This window comes from Nomascus leucogenys, chromosome 18 (assembly GCF_006542625.1).
Source record: "Nomascus leucogenys isolate Asia chromosome 18, Asia_NLE_v1, whole genome shotgun sequence".
NCBI classification, from domain to species: domain Eukaryota; kingdom Metazoa; phylum Chordata; class Mammalia; order Primates; family Hylobatidae; genus Nomascus; species Nomascus leucogenys.
In genome coordinates this window covers 47,560,828-47,581,001 of record NC_044398.1, presented here as the reverse complement: position 1 = coordinate 47,581,001, position 20,174 = coordinate 47,560,828, and the positions used below count along the sequence as shown (strand labels likewise).

The 20,174-nt window shown below is 35.9% G+C and overlaps 1 protein-coding gene across 6 annotated transcripts in view; it reads right to left on the bottom strand.

Annotated features, from left to right (window-relative positions):
• Nucleotides 1-20,174, bottom strand: part of PARD3 (par-3 family cell polarity regulator) — a 705,675-nt gene that overhangs the window by 272,564 nt on the left and 412,937 nt on the right. For all 6 annotated transcript variants that reach the window (XM_030797833.1, XM_030797836.1, XM_030797834.1 and 3 more), the window contains exons 6-8: nucleotides 16,033-16,124; nucleotides 13,533-13,616; nucleotides 724-849 (exon numbers count right to left, since the gene is read on the bottom strand). In XM_030797833.1, the coding sequence (XP_030653693.1) occupies nucleotides 724-849; nucleotides 13,533-13,616; nucleotides 16,033-16,124 (302 nt within the window). The remainder of the gene's footprint in view (nucleotides 1-723; nucleotides 850-13,532; nucleotides 13,617-16,032; nucleotides 16,125-20,174) is intronic.

The window sequence follows — 20,174 nt, the reverse complement described above, 5'->3', positions numbered from 1 at the left end:
TTTTTAAAATACACACACACACACACACACACACAGAAGACTATAGAAAGTAACTATTAATTATTTATTAAGCTGGTATATGTAAAAATCTCAAGAACAGCAATCCAGGCTCAATAATTCAAAATGTTAACAGCTGTGGGTCACAGCGCAACCATACAACCAGCCTGGGAAGCAGCTCTTTCTCATACTGGTTCCCTGGTCAGGATCTCAAGTTCTTAAGAGTTCTGTTTGCTCCTGCCTTGTTTTAAAAGAACTGGCCAACTTTTATGTTTTTCATTGACTAAGGGCCTGAATCAAGATAAAGTGTATCTGAATATAATCCAATATTGTATCTGAATACAACCTCAAGCAGATACAAACAGCTTCATCTGCTTGTTTGTATCTAGAGAAACTGTGTGTAGCAAAGGTGGACGGGTGAGTTAAAGTATGATAAAAATGGGCACACTGTCAATTTTCCAAAAGGAGAGGAACCAGCAAAATTGTAAAGTTGAAATGGGGGCCATACTACTTAAGAAGAGCTATATCCATCAGAGGACATTTTGAAATATGGTCTAATGGTATTAATTACTTTGAGTATGTTTAAATTTTTAAAAGCTAATGGCAGAAAATATTCCTCTCCAGTATACAGACTGAGATCACAGACATGTTTGAAGCATTTCAAGTGACTGCACTCTGTCGTGCCTAATTCAAGTAAGAACAGAAATGCAGCGAGCATACACTTACTGTTCAAATCTTCTATTTCGAAGGTCGCCATCATTAATCCTGACAATGCAATCGTTCTCATGAAAAAGATTTTCATGTTCAGCTTTACCACCTTTCTCCAATCGTTTTACTAATAACCCCAGGGTTCTGGAACATTAAGAATGCAAATGATTACACATGTAATATCTCCACCATGCATATTGCCCTACCACTTTAATGCTGTTATTATATTTACAAAGATTTCCTTACAAAGGAGCATGTTAAAATCACTATTCATACATTTTGAAACGACAGACAAAAACCACAACAGTTTAAATGACATGTAAAAATGCATCCCTTACATAAATGTAAAAAATCATTTTCTGGCTGGTCAGTATTATGTTTCGAGAACAAGCTATAACACTCTCTCTGTTTACAAATGCCCCAAACAGAGCCCACCTAATGGTTGAGTGGGTATTGCAGTGTGGAGGATGGATAAGCATGTATTTTTGAATGGCTTGGGCAATTTTCTGTTTTAAGCCAGCTGGTACGCTAGCTTAAAGGACGACTGCAACTCCCGTCTTTCTGTGAAAGTAAAGGTAATGAGGAAAAGCTAACCTCATTGCACTGCAGGTTTGAGAATGATAATAGGAAAGATTTCAGAAATAAAAGAGTTTCCGTGCTTTGCATTTGAATTTGATAGTGCTTAGTACTGTGAATTTCAAAACCTGTTAGGTCTCCCAAAAGTAAGTCATTTATTGTCAATACTCCCATTTGGAAAAACAAATGACCCAACAGAAAAACGTCAGTGAGAGGTTCAAATAATGCCAATCACCATTCATCTCTTCCATATATGTACTCACTCAGGTTGAAAGAAAAGTGTGAATGACCTTTGAGAGATCCTCTACTTGCTCTAGAACACTAACTTCATAACTGACAGGACATTCTACACAGACTGGGACAAATAAGAAATACTTCTTTAAATCACAGTATAAGTGACAGGGGTCTTAACCTAGCTCTGATTGCTGTTATTTCTATTTTTTAGTCTTATTTTATTTTTTTTTTTGAGATGGAGTTTCGTTCTTGTCGTCCAGGCTGTAGTGCAATAGCATGATCTTGGCTCACTGCAACCTCCACCTCCTGGGTTCAAGCGATTCTCCTGACCCAGCCTCCTGAGTAGCTGGGATCACAGGCATGCGCCACCATGCCCAGCTAACTTTTTTGTATTTTTAGCAGAGCTGGGGTTTCACCATTTTGGCTAGGCTGGTCTCAAACTCCTGACCTCAGGTAATCCACCCACCTCAGCCTCCCAAGGTGCTGAGATTACAGGTGTGAGCCACCACGCCCAGCCTGACTGCTGTTAATTACTTGATGGCTGACATAAATTTTGTATCATGATATTAAAATTTTTATATAAAGTTATTCTTTTTACTTCCAAAATTTGTATTTTCTTTCATAATCCTAATAAAGAGATAAAAATGCCTAGACAGGCACTAAAATTGAGAATCTAGCATAAATTAAAATTGAAGACACCCTAATTTTCAAATAATGTCTATATGATTTCCAAGAGAATTACAACTTGCAGTCATCTGTGTATGTTTTCCAGTAGAAATATACCAAAATAGCTGCTGCTTCTATACTTTTCCAGTAATTGTTGTATCTGTTCCACGGGCATTTATCATATTCTTCTGTTATATACATACTTTATCTCTATTAGCACATTGTAAGCTCCTAGCAGACAGAGAACATAAGATTCGGCAGTTCCAGCACTGAACTAGTAGTAAGGTCTTGATAAATGACAACTGAATGAAGGCATGATTGAGGTTAGCTGAGGCAAACAAGTCTATTTCTATAAGCTTTTTGCAAAATAGAATACAAGTGAACAGAACTTAGATTCAGATCCTTTCTTCATGAAAGTATCATTTCTACTAAAGATACGACGAAACTGAAATAAATTAAACTCAGGCAAAAGTCCTATTTCACTTGTTATTTTGCAGTTTAACATTTTTACAATATTTATAAGGTCACTGATTAATTTCATTCTAATTTTTATTAATAAATATAAGGTGGCATTATACTAGAGTCAAGCCTATCAGCTTGCAAGAATTGTAATTTTAGCAGTTGAGAATCAGCACCTACTACTGTATGAGTCTAAAAATATTAGTGACTAGTAAAAACAATATTATGTAGGTAATATTTAGTTACTTATTATCATTTATTGCAGCTATATAAAGACATAAAATTATCTCAACTCAAAGGTAAGAATAAAGTACACTGATTTACCTTCAGGAGCAACTTAACTCTCAGTTCATATTTGGGAGAAAGAGATTCCATAACATGCCAAACCAAAAATTAAGTTATTGTTTAAATGTGATCATGTCCATAATTTATCTCCCTAGGATTCCCTATTGCTTGTTTCTATCTGCAACTGAACAAAGTGTTCTATCATAGGAATCAAAGGAATTACTGGCCGGGCACAGTGGTTCACACCTGTAATCCCAGCACTTGGGAAGGCCGAGGCGGGCAGATCACCTGAAGTCGGGAGTTCAAGACCAGCCTGACCAATATGGAGAAACCCCGTCTCTACTAAAAGTACAAAATTAGCTTGGCATGGTGGCGGGCACCTGTAATCCCAGCTACTTGGGAGGCTGAAGCAAGAGAATCGCTTGAACCCAGGAGGCAGAGGTTGCGGTGCACTGAGATCACGCCATTGCAACTCCAGCCTGGGCAACGCGAAACTCTGTCCAAAAAAAAGGAATTATTAAGATATTATCTATGATTCCCATGAATGAGGAAGATTAATACAAGAAATTAAATTAAATCGCAGTTATTGGTACCACTAGAACATGCAGAAGATATCTGACCACTTCACTTTCAAAGAACATCTTGAAGGAAACGATGTCTCAGTCACCCACAGGTAATCATAACAGAACCACATGTGAGGTGCCACAGCTGTAGTTAAAAGCCACCACTATAAACCAAACACACTTTGGAATGTGTATGCTTTCAGTCCTTGCAATAAAAATACACCCTACCAAGACTCACTCCAGTTAATGAGTTTTTAATTGGTGAAATCATAAGCGATTTCTCAATATGACTGCAATATAAATACAATATTACTGCAATATAAGTGACTAACAATTGGTATGTTTTTATGTATTATATTTTGTGTAATCTAAAATAGTCCATAGAAAATTTTTACAAAAAAAATATATAAACTATCTTCAATGGAAATTACTTAGCAGTTAATTAGCACTGATCATTTATTTAAATTTATAAAGCTATCTTGGATATATCCTTTCAGTATTTATGACAACTTAAAACAGTGTAACTTATAAATCCTTTCACTTTAATTTTTTTTGAGATGGAATCTTGCCGTCACCCAGGCTGGAGGTATACTGGGCTCAATCACAGCTCCCTGCAAGCTCAAACCCCTGGGCTCAAGCAATCCTCCTGCCTCAGCCTCCTGAGTAGCTGGGATTAGAGGTGTATGCCACGACCCCTGGCTAGTTTGTTTGTTTGTTTTGTAGAGTTGAGTTCTTACTATGTTGCCCAGGCTGGTCTTGAACTCCTGGACTTGGCCTCCCAAAAGTATTGGGATTACAGGCTTGAGCCACTGTGCCAGCTGAAATCTGCTCTTTAATTCTAGAAGTAACATCAATAATTTTTTTCAGATAAGTAGATGAATAGATTTATATTCATCTCATAATTTTTCTGTTTTAAACCTATGTGTTTTTTTCTGGTAATCATTCTAGACTAGTAATCCAAAGTAAAAAAGCATGTCATGTTCCATTTCTTGAATGGTTGTCTTTCTAAATAAGTCCTCATCAATGGCCAAATGCATTAGTAATCCTAACATACAGTAGAAATTCTACAAATCATAAATGCACCGCAAACGTACAGAAAATATAATGGAAATTTATTAACTGAGGCTTTAGCAAACAACATTGTTGTAAGTTATGAAAATCTCAGATTCCTTTTACTCAGTACTAGAGACCTGATGGGGGGCTGGGAGTTAGAGGGAGGAAGAAGACTGCAGAAGAGAAAGAACATCACCCTGACTGACACAGCAAGAGACCAGGGAATCAAGGGAACAGACTGAATTAAGGTGAAGTTAGTAGCCTGCTGATTTCTAAGTACTTAACCACACTATTAGAATCATTCTCTCAAAAAGGATGGATTAATTTAAAAGGAAAGTGGTACAATCTGCAAAATTATCTCATTTACTCCACTAGGTGAAAATGATTACAAAGGAATGGGAATGAACTATCAAAAGAAAAAAAAAGTCACAAGAAAATTGAACTGATAACAGCTAGACTGAGAATGAAAAGAACCTCTGAAGGAAATCAAAAGTAGTAAGAAGAGACACTTTCCTGAAAAATGTGTGCTCGCAAGCAGATACATTTCCATAGCCCTCATTTGCAACTTAAAGCTATATCAAACAATATAATTAAAAACAAATTTTAGGGATATATTTTGTAAACTCAACTAGAAATCAGAATTTGTTCTAAAGTAATAAAGAACCAACTGCCTATGGTATGGCTGCTGCAACAGTTTTATTAGAGAAAGTAATCAAAGCAAATGAAGTTCTAGATATTTTGGCATGTCAGTGTGCTGGTAGAGAGAACAGTGTCCCTTCTTGGCAGCTAATACCAGAATTCCTTATTGGGGCAACCATGTTCCATCCTAAGAAGAAACCACTTTGCAAAAAATAAAAAAGGTAGGTGTCAGTAAAGGAGACATTGGAGTAAACTGTTTGGGGAATGGTTCCAAGAGCAGAACAACCCCAGATTGGTTATGCTAGGACAAAAGACATAAGAGAAAAGAGTTGGGCATTTATTAGTGGAGTGGTGCAGATTTAAGAAGAAATGACTATAGGGTTTAGGGTTATGTGAAACAGAACCTCCTCTACGTTCCTTATGAATCTAAGTAAACCCTACTTGGCCTTATGCTTTTCAAGCAAATGGATTTTTCCTGATGGAGGTGAAACATCCCCAGATCTATTCCTCTTCTAGTTTCCTATATTTTCTTCAAAATTTGAAAAGAAGAAAACACTACATCTGCTGCATAAAAATATCACTTCTGAATAATTTTCCTAATACAAAAGTATGTTACACGCATATTTCTTTCAAGACTTCATCATTTTTGAACAATGTTTCTTAAAAAAAGAAAGACAAGCAAGGGTACAGTAGCACAAAGTGAGCCATTGACATGCTGCATCTTTGTACATGATTTTGGATGCATAATTAGAATTTAACTACTTAGATAATATTAAGGATTGCACCACTACATTTTTACAAGGTTCATTAGCCTAATTATACACTTAATTAAAACAAACGCAGTCACACATGTTAACATTTTCAATTCTAAGTATAAATTACAACCAATGATAAAACTGAAAATAAGTAACAAATGTTTTATTGACATCCAAATTGGCTGAGTAAGTCTGAGTTTTGCGTTGATAATGTAAACTACCACAACTGCCACCCAGCTGTATGGAAATGATTATAATTCATCTTAATAAAGGTTGACACAGTATAAACATCACAACAGTAGGGAAGGCAGAATATGAGTGGGCAGAATAGGGTCTCATCAACAAGAACCGCTCAGCTCCCTGAGTACAGCCCATGGGGGCCAGCAACTACCTACATGAGCCCAGAAAGTACTGCCACTGAAAGCATGAACACCGAAAGGAGAAAGTTTAAAGGAATGCCAAGTTAAAACTTTAAATCTTAATTTTAGAAAAACTTCAATGAATGAGATAAATCAGGCCAAAAAGGTAAATAAAAATGGAGAATTCCTTTAGATTAGAGCAGAAATCACAGATGTCGTATCGCTATACATAAAGAGACATGATTCATGTTAGTGTAAACTGCAACTTCTCTCTCTAAAACCAATGTGTATGTTATAGCTCTTTATTCTAACAAATGAGTCTGCAGCTGAGAATGCACAATTGAAAACTTTCGGACAAAAGACTATTGATTCAGCAAATAAAGTTAAATTACGTTTTTTTCAAAAGTAATTAAATTAAAATTAAGTACTCAAAGTTCAAGAGCATATTTATTCTCAGCTAGTTCGTGAAGTTCAAATTGACTGTAATTCTTCATTAGCATATGTACCCAATTAACTAAACAAATGTGTATTGGGATTCTCAATTTTATGAAATAATAGTAAATTTTCTCCCAGATTCATGATATAAGAGGAAAATGATCACTTTCTCTCATTGGGTAGACTAATCACTACCTACCTAGACAACCAGAGTACCAAGCACCACAGGAGGGAATTTCAAGGTACATAACAAAAGATAAATTGAGTATAAAATCTCTTCTCAAGATTTGATCATTCTTATTAGCTGCCACTGCCAAGGACCTTGCTAAATGATTTACATATATTTTCTTATTTAAACCATACAAAAGTCATGATTCCTATCCTTCATATGTAAGGAGTAGGGCTAAGTGAAGCTAACTTGCCCAAGGCCACACTACGTAAAAATTACTGAGCGAGGTATCCTTATCCAGTCCTCACAATCCCCGTGCCAATAAAACGAGGACAACATAAGGTCAAGTCAGTCACTGACTGACACAGAGAGGGAATACAAAATTCCCAACTCCCAATCTGGGGAAAATAAATTCTGTTTTCAATACATAATAGAGCAAAAAATGATAAAGAATATCTTAGATGAACAAAAGGGTATAACAAACAATATAATTTTTTTTTGTGTGTGTACACATTTAGTTTCATTGTAACAAAGCAACTTGTACACTTTTTTTTTTCTTTTTTTTTGAGACGGAGTCTCACTCTGTCACCCAGGCTGGAGTGCAGTGGCGCGATCTCGGCTCACTACAAGCTCCGCCTCCCGGGTTCACGCCATTCTCCTGCCTCAGCCTCTCCGAGTAGCTGGGACTACAGGCGCCCGCCACCACGCCTGGCTAATTTTTTTGTATTTTTAGTAGAGACGGGGTTTCACCGTGGTCTCGATCTCCTGACCTCGTGATCCGCCCGCCTCGGCCTCCCAAAGTGCTGGGATTATAAGCGTGAGCCACCGCACCCGGCCTAACTTGTACACTTTTAACGTTTAAAACTGAGCATCATCTTTCCTTTCCAGTGAAACAAAAAGAAAATTTAAAAATAAACAGGAACAAAATTACAATAGAGAATGGCAATTCCAAGTAAGATCCTACAGGTTCTGCTGATTCCCCCATTGAGTGGCAGGGCTCAAGTCATCATTAGGAGAGAATTTATTTTAAAGGTGTCATCTTAAACGGCAAGGATGTCTTGTCAAATATCACAATTAAACATGCCAAAGGAGAAGCCATGTTGTCAAAATGCCCACTTAACCCACCCAAACATCTCAAACCCACCCTTTGCTGACCTTCTGTAACCCCATTTTTTTAAGTTTTTTTTTTTTCTTTTTTTAAACAAGAGAAAGTAGACAGATACATGTTGGTAAATGCTAACTGTCCATATTCACATAGAGACACAGTGTACTCTCTGAGCCCAAAATACAGAGAAAGGAGGAAAAAAACTAGAATTCTATGCACTACTACCCAGGAGCCTAGCACCCTCCAGCTTCCAGCAGAGCGAAGGGAGCAGGTTTTTCTTTTTTCCCACAGAGCTCGGTGGTGTTGATTCCATACAGTTTTTGTTCAGACAGGAAGGGATAAAAATGACAAACAATATAATTATAATCATGTAAATCTTAGTTGAGGGGAGAGGGAAGCTCAGATTCTGCAGAATTAAATAGATGAGTATGGTATGTCTCAAGACCATCCAAAGATGTTTGACTACTAGTCTTGTAGACAGAGAAACATCAGTTTATATTTGAGGGGGAAATTATTCAAGACATGAACGCAGGATGTAAAAAACAAACTTTTATATTTCAGTGATTTTCTGAATATAGATTAATAACACAATACAATCTGCATATAGATTATTTTAATCACCTTCTAATTAATCTATATTCAGGTTTAAATAGAATGCAAATAATAATACTTATGAAATACATATTTTCCAACAGGGTCACTTTTATTTCAACTCAAAAACACAAAATATTAAAAATATTCTCTTAGTGGCCAGGAGTGATGGCTCACACCTGTAATCCCAGCACTTTGGGAGGCCGAGGTGGGTGGATCACTTGAGCTCAGGAGTTCCAGATCAGCCTAGGCGACATGGGGAGACCCTGCCTTTACCAAAAATACAAAATATTAGCCAGACATAGTGGTGTGTGCCTGTGGTCCCAGTTACTAGGGAGGCTGAGGTGGGAGGATCACTTGAGCATGGAGATCCTGCCACCACACTCCAGCCTGGGTGACAGAGCGAGACCCTGTCTCAAAAAATATAAAGAAAGAAAGAAAGTAAAAAAAAAAGAATAAATCAATTTTAAAAATAAAAAATATTCTCTTAGAGATGTGATTTCATTTTTCAGCTTCATGATGGAATTTATGGACAATAATGTAACTAAGCAAATAAATAAAGAGGGGAAAAGTCATAAAAATAAACTTTAACACAGAAATTGAAGAAGCTTTTTCCAAAGGATGTGGACACTTCACCTAATATTCTGAATATTGTATTGAAGATAAACAGATGAAAAAAATTATTTGGGATAAAAATCAAAGTTAATCAGACAAATCAAATGATGGTAAATCTGTAAAAAGTTGAGAATAAATTAATAAATAAGATATCTGCCAACATGAGTCAGTAGCAGAAAGCCAGCCCTACACCCAGAGTCCCTGCATTTCCCTCACCACCATCTTCACAGGGCCTGATTTTCTAACTGTGAAACTTTAGATTTTTCCTTAAGTCTTATGATTGACAAGTAGATGTTAAGAAGGATTGTTCTGTGAGTACATACTACTAATGAGAGTATGGTAAATGGGTTTATATGGTTTTTTCAACTTCCCTTCTTCCTGAGAATCAAGGGCATGCACTGCTGGGAATTAATATGTAGTTACAATAAAAGAGGCTTTCTTATCAAACAGTAAGTGGAAATCAAAATCCTGTACACTCTTGTTCCCCAGAGATATGAATATATAGAAAACAGAGGTTTCATCATGTTGGCCAGGCTGGTCTTGAACTCTTGACCTGAAGTGCTCCGCCCGCCTAGACCTCCTAAAATGCTAGGATTACAGGCGTGAGCCACTGCGCCCAGCTGATGTTTCTCATTTAAATCAGGAGGAAATGAAATGATATGGGTGAAATAAAAATTGATTCCAAGGTAATGAAACATTTTAGGTAAATGTTTTTCTACTAAGAAAATAATTTAAAAAAAGGAATCACCGAAGTAATGAAACTGTGAATGAATAGTTATAGATGAGGATCAGTTAACTTTGTTTTTGAATAACATACAAGGAAATAACTCAAGAAAAACATCATCATGGGGAAGATAATATTGTCTCTCTACCTATTTGTCTCTATTTCTAAGTATCAGCAGGTAGTCAACTAAGGCAGGGGTTGGAGGATGAGCTAATTGCCATTAATGCCCCTCATTGAAAACCAATATTCAACTTAGTCTAGAAAATAGTTTTGAAAGTAAGCAGTGCAAGATTCTTATTTTAAAAAACTTAAGCCAAGTCATGGTGGCTCACGCCTGTAATCCCAGCACTTTGGGAGGCTGAAGCAGGCGGATCCCTTGAGATCAAGTGTTCCAGACCAACCTGGCCAACGTGGTGAAACCCTGTCTCTGCTAAAAATTCAAAAACTAGCCAGGCATAGTAGCACACGCCTGTAGTCCCAGCTTCTAGGAAGGCTGATGCAGGAGAATTGCTTGAATCAGGGAAGCGGAGGTTGCAGAGAGCCAGGATCTCCAGACTGTGCGACAGAGTGAGACTCCATCTCAAAACAACAAAAAACAAACACAAAAAACTAACAACAACAAAAAAAACTTCATCACACATCAGGCCATAATAAGGTCTAAATGGCTGTAAAAATCTCTCTAACATTAACTTCACAAGCTTACATTACTGTTTTCCTTAATGACATTTGATACTTGAGGTGGTCTGGGTTGTGTTCCTTCTCTTCAAAATATACAATTGGTATTCTGCATTATTCATTAGATGCTTTGACTTTGAAAATCTAAATGAGAAAGCAATACTGACATGTATTTGTCACTTTTATAAAAGTAAGTATTCAGTAACTGTTATTCAATTAGTTATCCTCCAAAATTGAGAAGGCTCAAGAATGACTGGAATTTTATATAAGGGAAGTTATCTTGGAAATTTCTACTTATATATCATGAATATATATTATTGTATTCCTACTAGATATATGTGCAATTTCTTAATTTCACTTAATCTCTTCCTTCCTGCTACACTACATTGCTTAATTTGCTCTTGCACAAGCCACCATGAAGTTGACACAGCTACCTTTACAAGCTATCATCACATTTAAAATCATCTTCCACAACGAGCCATTTTCAGTTACCTAATTCAGACCATTCTTCTCCTGTCAGCTCACAGAGCACCTATTATATAACTATATCAACATTTATCACATAATTATAATTGTGTGATTTCTTGGCTATCACTCCATCTAGACTGCAAATCTCTGGAGGAAGAACATACTCTGTTCATCTCTGTTTCCTAGCGCCTAACACAGGGATTGTCACAAGAGAAATGCTTGGAAAAGTTTCTTATGAAATAACAGGAATCCATTTCTGAGCATTTCTGAGAATGAGGAAGGTGGGTATCTCTGGGTTTTTGGAGATTTGTATCTGTCAATCTGAACAGACCACCTACTTTTTCTCTCCCATTATTAACCCAACTGTGAGGAACCATGACTATCAATTCCACAAGGAAGCTTAACCATGTAACACAGGTATTGGAGAATCACGAACTATTTCTGTTCTGCTTCCATATGAAAATTGGTGATGCCTAAAATGAGGTTATAAAGAATCTGCTTTTCTTAAATCTCTTTGTCTCTTTGAAAATCTCTGTGCACAACTTTCTTCATTAAGTGCCAAACTAATAGGGCTTAAAAATGACTCAGCTATAAAAGAACTTCTAGTTCTGCAAAGACATACTTGTTTTCTTGAATCTGTTTGGTTATCAAAACTAAATGCCATGGTAACCAGAAACTGTGGTGGATTTTGTGAATGCCTTCCTTTGACTTAATCTAGATAGTAAGTTTATTTTTCCATCTTACTCTCCTTTTGCTTTAGGCTTTTCATCTGTTCACTTTACCCTAATATCCTTTCACAGTGAGGGAGAAAATACACAATAAACGACAGAAAATATAATAACATGTAATTGAAATGCTGGCTCAAAGTTGGTACAGACACAATTAAATCTCATTTGTGATGAGTTATGTTTCACAGGCATTTTAAGGCATATGCATATTGGGAAGCTATAATCCATGCATTTTACCTTATCTTTTTTTTCCTACTCAGGAAAGAAATGAAAACAAAATTTAACTTTTGAGGTAATTTAGAACTCAATTTCTTACATGAAATAAAGGCAAGGCCATGTTGAAAATAATATTGTTTATAAGTTATTTGAAGAAATTTTAATGCTTCTCTAAAGTTAAAAAAAAGAATTTTAAAGAGAATTAAAAAGTAAAAGCAGCCACAACTCTCTGAATATAACACCACTCGAAAATTCAAGGTGAATTTTATACCTTGTTATATAACACTACCATTCAAGCCTCATTCATATTCCAGCAGAGTTCTAAGTCAAGTTTCAGCTTTAGAACATTGCATGAACCATGAGAGATGAAATCTGAACTCACCACAGTTACTTACATGTAACAAGAAAGTACTACCATTGCTCAAATACTCATTTTAAAAAATAAAATGCATACTTTAATCCCACACATCTATCTTTTACAACACCCTAGATGCCTGTAATTACTTGACAACACTTTAAACTATGTTCTACGGTCTCAGTCACTGCCTTAAGTCCACCCTCCAACTTCCCCACTTTTTCTCACCATGTAAAGAAAGTTAAAATAAAAAGAAAAAAAAATAAGGTGATAACGATAAAACAAATAAGTTAAAAATTACAAAGCCAAAATAGTTCATAAATATATTTTCCCAGGTAATCATTAGAGAGCAAGTAAGAGAAGATGCAATTAAATTAAACAAGTTAAACATGCACAAGTTCAGACTCATGGGAAAGGATGCGGTGCACCTCACTTGTCTATTACAGAGGTCTGCCAAGCCTTTGTTGGAAAATCAGTTCATACTATTTGAATACATTAAAACCAAAAATATCACAACAGTCCTTTCACACACAAAAAGGAATAGAATCAAGGAAACTGATATAACATTTGAAGTTTTTAAGGATGCATGTTCTGTAAAGTAATGAGGTTGAGATTAACAAACAGTACAACATTTTTAGACTCTTTGACTTCAGAAATCTATGGCTTGCCTAATTTTTAAAAATTTCACATTAAAGGTTTTTAACAATAAAAAAACTCAAAAAAACTGAAGAACTAAATAAACACAAATTTAAAGATTAAATCAAATTTAAGTCCTCTAGATAATTTTTATTGCATTAAGCTTTCCCAAAAATACTGCTTTTAAGCTCTCCTTAACGTTGCAAATCCATCTGGAGTTCTGACTTCAAAGTCCATCATCAATTTACAGCAAAGTAAAATGTTTGCTTGAGTGTGATGAACAATAAATTTATTAGGATAATTCAAATGCAGTTTCTTCACGTTCCTGCAAAACCTCTCTTCATCAGGCTAAGTGCTTTCTGTGATTATGACATATATATAGGAATGAAGGAGCAGTTGCCTCCAAATGAGAATGTTTCCTATTAAGCATATGCTAAGTCAACACCACTCTCTATCTGAGCATAAATGAAGATAAAACACTCTACATTATGATTCAATTAAAAACCTCCAAGATACGTTACCTGCCGCCTCGAGCACTGAAAGGCACTACATGGATTCCCAGAGGCCCTCCATCGTTGGGGACTTCTACGAGCTTTACCATATCACTGTGAGACAATGATGAATGAGGGAGCATGAACGTGTACTGTAAACAAACCAAAACCAAAACAAAACAAAACAAAAAACTGCAACAACACAGACACACAATAAACAACAAAAGAGAACAGAACAAAAATCCCACCAAGTGCACAGGCATATATATACATATTCTGGAATATAAGCATGGTGATGAAGGCAACATTAAACACTACATACCTGAACACTAGTCTGATGGCATGGAGGGAGAGCAATCATCAGAGATAACTACATTAAAATGACACAGAACATTTCTCTTGGACCGACCCTATTCTTCTGTGTAATACAAGTTTATGTCTTTCAATTCAAATCTTTAGACTTACACTGAAACTCTTCCATCCCAACACCTTTGTCAAGGACTCTAAAGATTAACTGAATAAAGATGTTGTGGCTACCAAGGACTCTAAAGATTAACTGAATAAAGATGTTGCAGCTACAGAACACTTTCTAATTTACAAAGTGCTCTTTCATATGTCACATCATTAATCCTTCCAATAATCCAGTGACATCAAAATTTTCACTCCTGTAAATGACAGCCCAAGGGAGATCACCATTGTCCTTACTGCTCACTACTTCATGACAATTCAAAGTCACTATTTCCCTAAACAGCTATAAGAGTGCTGCAAGTGCAGCTTGCAAAACTCCTTTCTCAAAGCCAACAGGCATCTACTACAAAGCAAATAATTTTCATAAAATTGCTCGTAATTAATTTTCTTTTTAGAAAGGGAGTCTTGCTATGTTGCTCAGGCTGGCCTAGAACTCTTGGGCTCAAGCAATCTTCTCGCCTCAGTATTCTGAGGAGCTGGGACTACAGCTATGAAGCTATTTATATTATATGACATAACATGAAGTTACTTCTATTACAAAACTATTCTGCATAAGGAACATAACATTACATAACGTATGGATTTGTCAAGTCTATGAATCTTTACTATTAATAAAATAAAGCCTGAGTTTAATGAAAATTGGTATAGACAATGTAATTTTCTAAACTATTTAAATGAGATTTTGCTTTCTTTGTAGATTTTTTTACATACACATATTACATCAGAGGTCTACGCAGTATTTACCTAACAACCAATATCTGGAAATAGTACTTCAATTAAATATCTATTTTAAGCCAGCTGGAAAACAATCAATTATTACCAATGAATTTCACAAAGACCACAATATAATTTTATGTGACGGAAAATGCCAATTTTTCAATTATGTTTCTAATATAAAAACCTAAAGTTATCCTATGTACTATGAATGTCCTGCATAAAGACAGGAATATCAAACAAATCAAAATTGAAAATATGTGCACAGATTTAATCACATGCACTAATTAAAACAACATAAAAATTCTGCCATACTGCCAAATGGTTAAATGGATTTTTTATTACTTTTATTTTTTTTACCAAATTTCATAAAATTCTATTTTGGATACTGATTATCCCATTTGAACACCTATCTAATCATTGGTTTGTAAGCTAAGAATAGCATAACTTCAATAAATTGATTTTATCTCACATTCTAAACAGAACTATGGCATGGCAAGTACTTTACTAAATGTAAATACTCAGCGTGCTGGTTGCCATACATTCAAACAACATCTGATCCTAGTGCCTGCTTCATCTCACTTCTCTTGGAAGACCAAGAGAAGACAGAATTAAGTACATAAATGTCAATGTCTATATCCCCAACTTCTGCCCAAAGTCAAAGAAAAAAATCCAAAATGACTGCCCTCCCTGCTCTAAGCTACCAAGGAAAGAAGTCCTGAGAATGCCTACCATTTACACATGTCAATATTTAAAATAATCAGAACATTGTGGAACAAATAGGAGATTTTTCTTTGTCCTTTTATACTTAAAATCATTTTCAAGGTCCCTAACCTAGGACCTCCCTTTTTCATTAAATATCTTGAGAGATTCTATTTCTTCAAACAACAATAAATACATATATATACACACACACTATAATAATTAATGCTAACATGATCTAACTATTTTTTCAAGTATGTCCGCAAATTTTTTTAATTTAGCAAAGTGAAGAACAGACACATGATCAAAATATTGACACACAAAGCAATCTGAAAAGAGTTACGTTGTTTACAGTGTTGTTAACATGACAAACATCTTCAATCAAATACTATTTTATATTATAATTTAATAGTATTTGCCAGGGCATGAAACTCAGGACAGGTACACATGAACTTCCATGCTATACTGCTTACATTACATAATTAACTCAAGAGATGAAAGATGTTCTTTAGAAAAACAAATCAATGCACGGCATGTTTTTAACTAAGCACAAACATTCCTCATGCCATATGCTTTCGGAATACTTGCTGCAATTAATGATGCTACATGTATATTGCAAATTTAGTTGAAACCATCAGTAACTTACTCCAGTGAAAAGTTGGGTATATGCTCCAAACCCGTGTCAGCATGTCCAACAGGTTCAACACGACTGTTATCCTCTTCTGTCCCATCCTCATCCTAGAGGCAGCCAACATAAAGAAAAGTACACTCTGTGTTAGGTTTCTTGCTACAATGTGAAAGGAAACTGGATAAAATGGGAGTCTAATAGGCATTATGATCGTGGTAACTGCTTCCTCTAAGAAGGATGACCTTTAATGATAGGATCAGTGTGTGCTGTAAAAAGCTAAAATTGAAAACAAGAGTCTCATGAGATAGTGTATCCCAGAAGGTGAATAAGATATGCTACTGGGATAAGGAAAGAAAACAAACAAACAAAGAAAAAAACTTATCTTTATGCTAATTTTCTTATCTGGTCATTTTTCATTTCTTTTCATGTATATTTTAGGAAGTAATTATATATTACTCCATTGTTACAATGTATTGATAAACAAATATACATGACATTGGAAATGCATGTCTGAAAACAGCTTCATACTCAAAACAGTTAAAACGATTATAAACCATAACCATTACCAAAAGCTTCAAAGTCATATTTCTCAGTTCTTGATTCCTACTAACGCAGCTTGTCAAAAGGAGCAGGCAGTGGTATAGTTCCAGATTTTACAGCCTTCATCCCATAAAATTTCACATAAAGTTACCCTAAGCCAATCGACTGATTATTTAGAGGTATCTGTAAAGTCATTAAGGTCTTAGCCATAATGGACCACTTTTGTTTACTTCTGTGCATGAAGGACCAAACAAAAAGACAAGCAAAAGTAACAAAGTACTCAGCCCCCATCCTCCTATGCTTCCTTTGACAAAGGCAGTATTTTGTACAAATCACTCCAATGTGTTGCAGAAATTCAATAAGTTTGCTGGTGTTTACACATGTCAGTTTACTGAAGTTATACTATTCTTAGCTTACAAACCAATGATTAGATAGGTGTTCAAATGGGATAATCAGTACTCAAAAAGGTGCATGTGGAATAAACGTGGTAGTTCACAAAAATAAATGAAAAGCCACCCAAGAATCTACCTTCATTTATAATCTCGGCCACTGTCTTTTCATTAGAGAGTTCACTATTATTAATAGTTAAAAGTTGGCTTTTCAAAATCATTTGAATAATGATAAAGATACCTGACTGAGATCAATGGACTTACTAGCCAGATTAGAACAATGAAGAGATCCTCAGATTCTCCAAACACAATGATGGAGACAGTCTCTGGCACCTAGTAGAAGCTTTGTAAATGTTTTGCTAATTAAAGTAAAATCATGCCTAGGAATCTCTGTGGTAATATGTTCCCCCAAATACAACTAAGTAAAATGTATTTAATCTATTTCTTAGAAGTTTATATGTATAATTTATGTATACACATAATTTGTTAGGTATATCTTTTCTATTACATAAATTTAACAATGGTGATTTTATTGTGAACTTTTTTCAACATAATTCATAGGTGCACACATTGGAAACTTATTAAGCCACCTATATTAGGGCAGGAAGTCCAACATTAGAGAAAAATTTTATATTTTCAATCATGTTATTTGAGAGACTCACAGTAGAAAGGTGTATGCCATCAATAGGAACAACAGATAAGCAAGAGTTATAGGTTCAAGATACAATGTCAAACAATATATTAAATCACTGAAGAGATACTAAGAGAAGACAAAGCAGGCAGTAAGGCCCAACTGACATTTCCTTTGCGAATCTATGAGAAGTAGAAACTAAGGGCACCAAACTTTTCTGTGAGTCATAGCTGTGCTCTGTGCTTTCTGGATGGTGGAGCTCTGCATGAAGCCAGGCTATTTGATTGATGACGCTGTGTCTTGAAAGGCTCTAACATGTACTTCTTAGTCATCTGTCTCCTTTAAGCACCAGCACATAATACATTTCAAAGGTTAACCAGCATCTTGAACCTGCCTGAGAAGTGCACTTGGAATGTAAACATGAACTCCCAAAACTATGCTTTTCCAATGGGAGTGGGTGCAGGAAGGACAGCAAATGTGATTTGTTTATAAACCAGATGTAGGACACAAAAATAATCTTACACATTACAGATCTTTTTTTCAGGATTCATTAATAATTTAAGGACTACTGAAATGCCACCAAGATGTATCACCACTTGAAACACCTATGCTGCACTATGAAACAGCCACATAAACGAAATGCCCCAAACTACAATGATAAAACAGTCACTGATAATTCACACATTGTTCCCACAGTGGCCGTTATCAGGCATCTAAGGGCATGGAGAATATTATTTCATGAAGCTACATACGGTGTCCAGTTTGGATGGCAACATTCACTGCCCTGAGGCTGAGCTGCAGTTGCTGTGGAACCTCAACTTAGATTTTCCCAATATTTGGATGTGTAAATTATCAGCTCCTATATGGTTTTATTCTGCTGTCTGGTACTTTTTTTTAAGCTGTGACTGAATGTAGTTACTTTTAGCAAGAACTATACACTGAATTCCATTATAACTACAGTAAACAAAGCTGTTATTATGTATGTTAAATCAATATTTAAGAACTATACAGTATTGGCTGGGTGAGGTGGCTTATGCCTGTAATCCTAGCACTTTCAGAGGCCGAGGTGGGAGGACCACTTGAACCCAGGATTTCAAGACCAGTGTGGGCAACATGGTGAGACCCCGCCTCTATTTTTTTCTTAAAATAAGAAAAAAATAGAACTATATAGTATCAATTTAAACTAAACTGTGCCAAAGAACTTTCAGATGAGACAATACAGCCATTTGTTTTTTTTTCTTTTTCCTGTCCCTACTCTCCATTTCATAGCAGAGTACAGACATTAAGAGCTTGGGTTCAAGAGTTAAACAGACCTGGGCGTGAATAGCAATTCTATCATTTGCCAATTTTATAACCTTATGCGAGTCATGTACCTTTCCATGTTTCTATCCCTTCTTCTGTAAAATGTGAACAATAAAAACATCTTCCTTGGCTGGCCTTAGTGGCTCACACCTATAACCCCAGCACTTTAGAAGGCTGAGGCAGAGAACGGCTTAACACCAGGAGTTCAAGACCAGCCTGGGCGACGTAGGAAGACTCAGTCTTTACAAAAAACCCGGTGAGATAGTGCGTGCCTATAGTCCCAACTACTGGGAAGGCTGAAGCAAGAAGCTTGAGACCAGGAGTTCAAGGCTGCAGTAAGCTATGACCACGACACTGCACTCCAGCCTGGGCGACAGAGTGAGACCCCATCACAAATACACACACACGCACACACATACACACACACACACACACTCTTTAAAAACTCTTCCTCTTAGTACTGAGAGAATCAGTAAGAAAATCCTCCATATCACAAGCATTACATGGTGCCTTGACACACAGTAATTACCCAACAAATGGTAATTTTATAAACATTATTGAAGACAGAAATAGATAATACATAATATAGAAAACATACCTTGATAAATCTTTTAGGGCAATTATGTACAAATATATGACATTTTAAGAGTATATACATGTATTCATCTATTCATACACTGTGCCTTGCAAAACAATTTAATATGAAACATATTACCCAGTCAAATAAAATCATATTATTTATAATTTAGAAACTTGCTGACACCTGATATTTACTGTGCTTTGCTATATACAAAATATTATCACTGTAAAATGTCTTTAGGACGAGTAAAGAAACCAAGAAAAAGATAACTAAATGCTATATACAATCAAGTGCATGGCAAGAAGAAGAAAACTCTATGGGGTGGTGGTTGAAGACATTTTCAGAGAGAAATTAGATGTAAAAAAAGTAGGAGGGGTCTAGAATTTTTATCCTACCTGAAAGCTACAGCTTCATCAATGCTGGCAGAAGGCAGAAGATTCCTGGGTCACAGACAAAGAACTACTCACAACTCATAGCCACACCGTTAGCCAGAGTATCATCCTTTTATGTAGTGGTTCCTCAGCTAAGATTCTCACAAGGTGATGTGAAGAGGATCCAGGGACACTGGCACACACAGAAGAACCCTAGGCTTAGGGAACCCGAATCTTTTACACAGACAGGGAGTATCCTTGCTTGCTGCTGTCGGAGGAGATCCTATGTCTATCTTGCTCTATAAACATCCTGGAAAAGATTGTCCACAATGAAGACATCTGTTCTG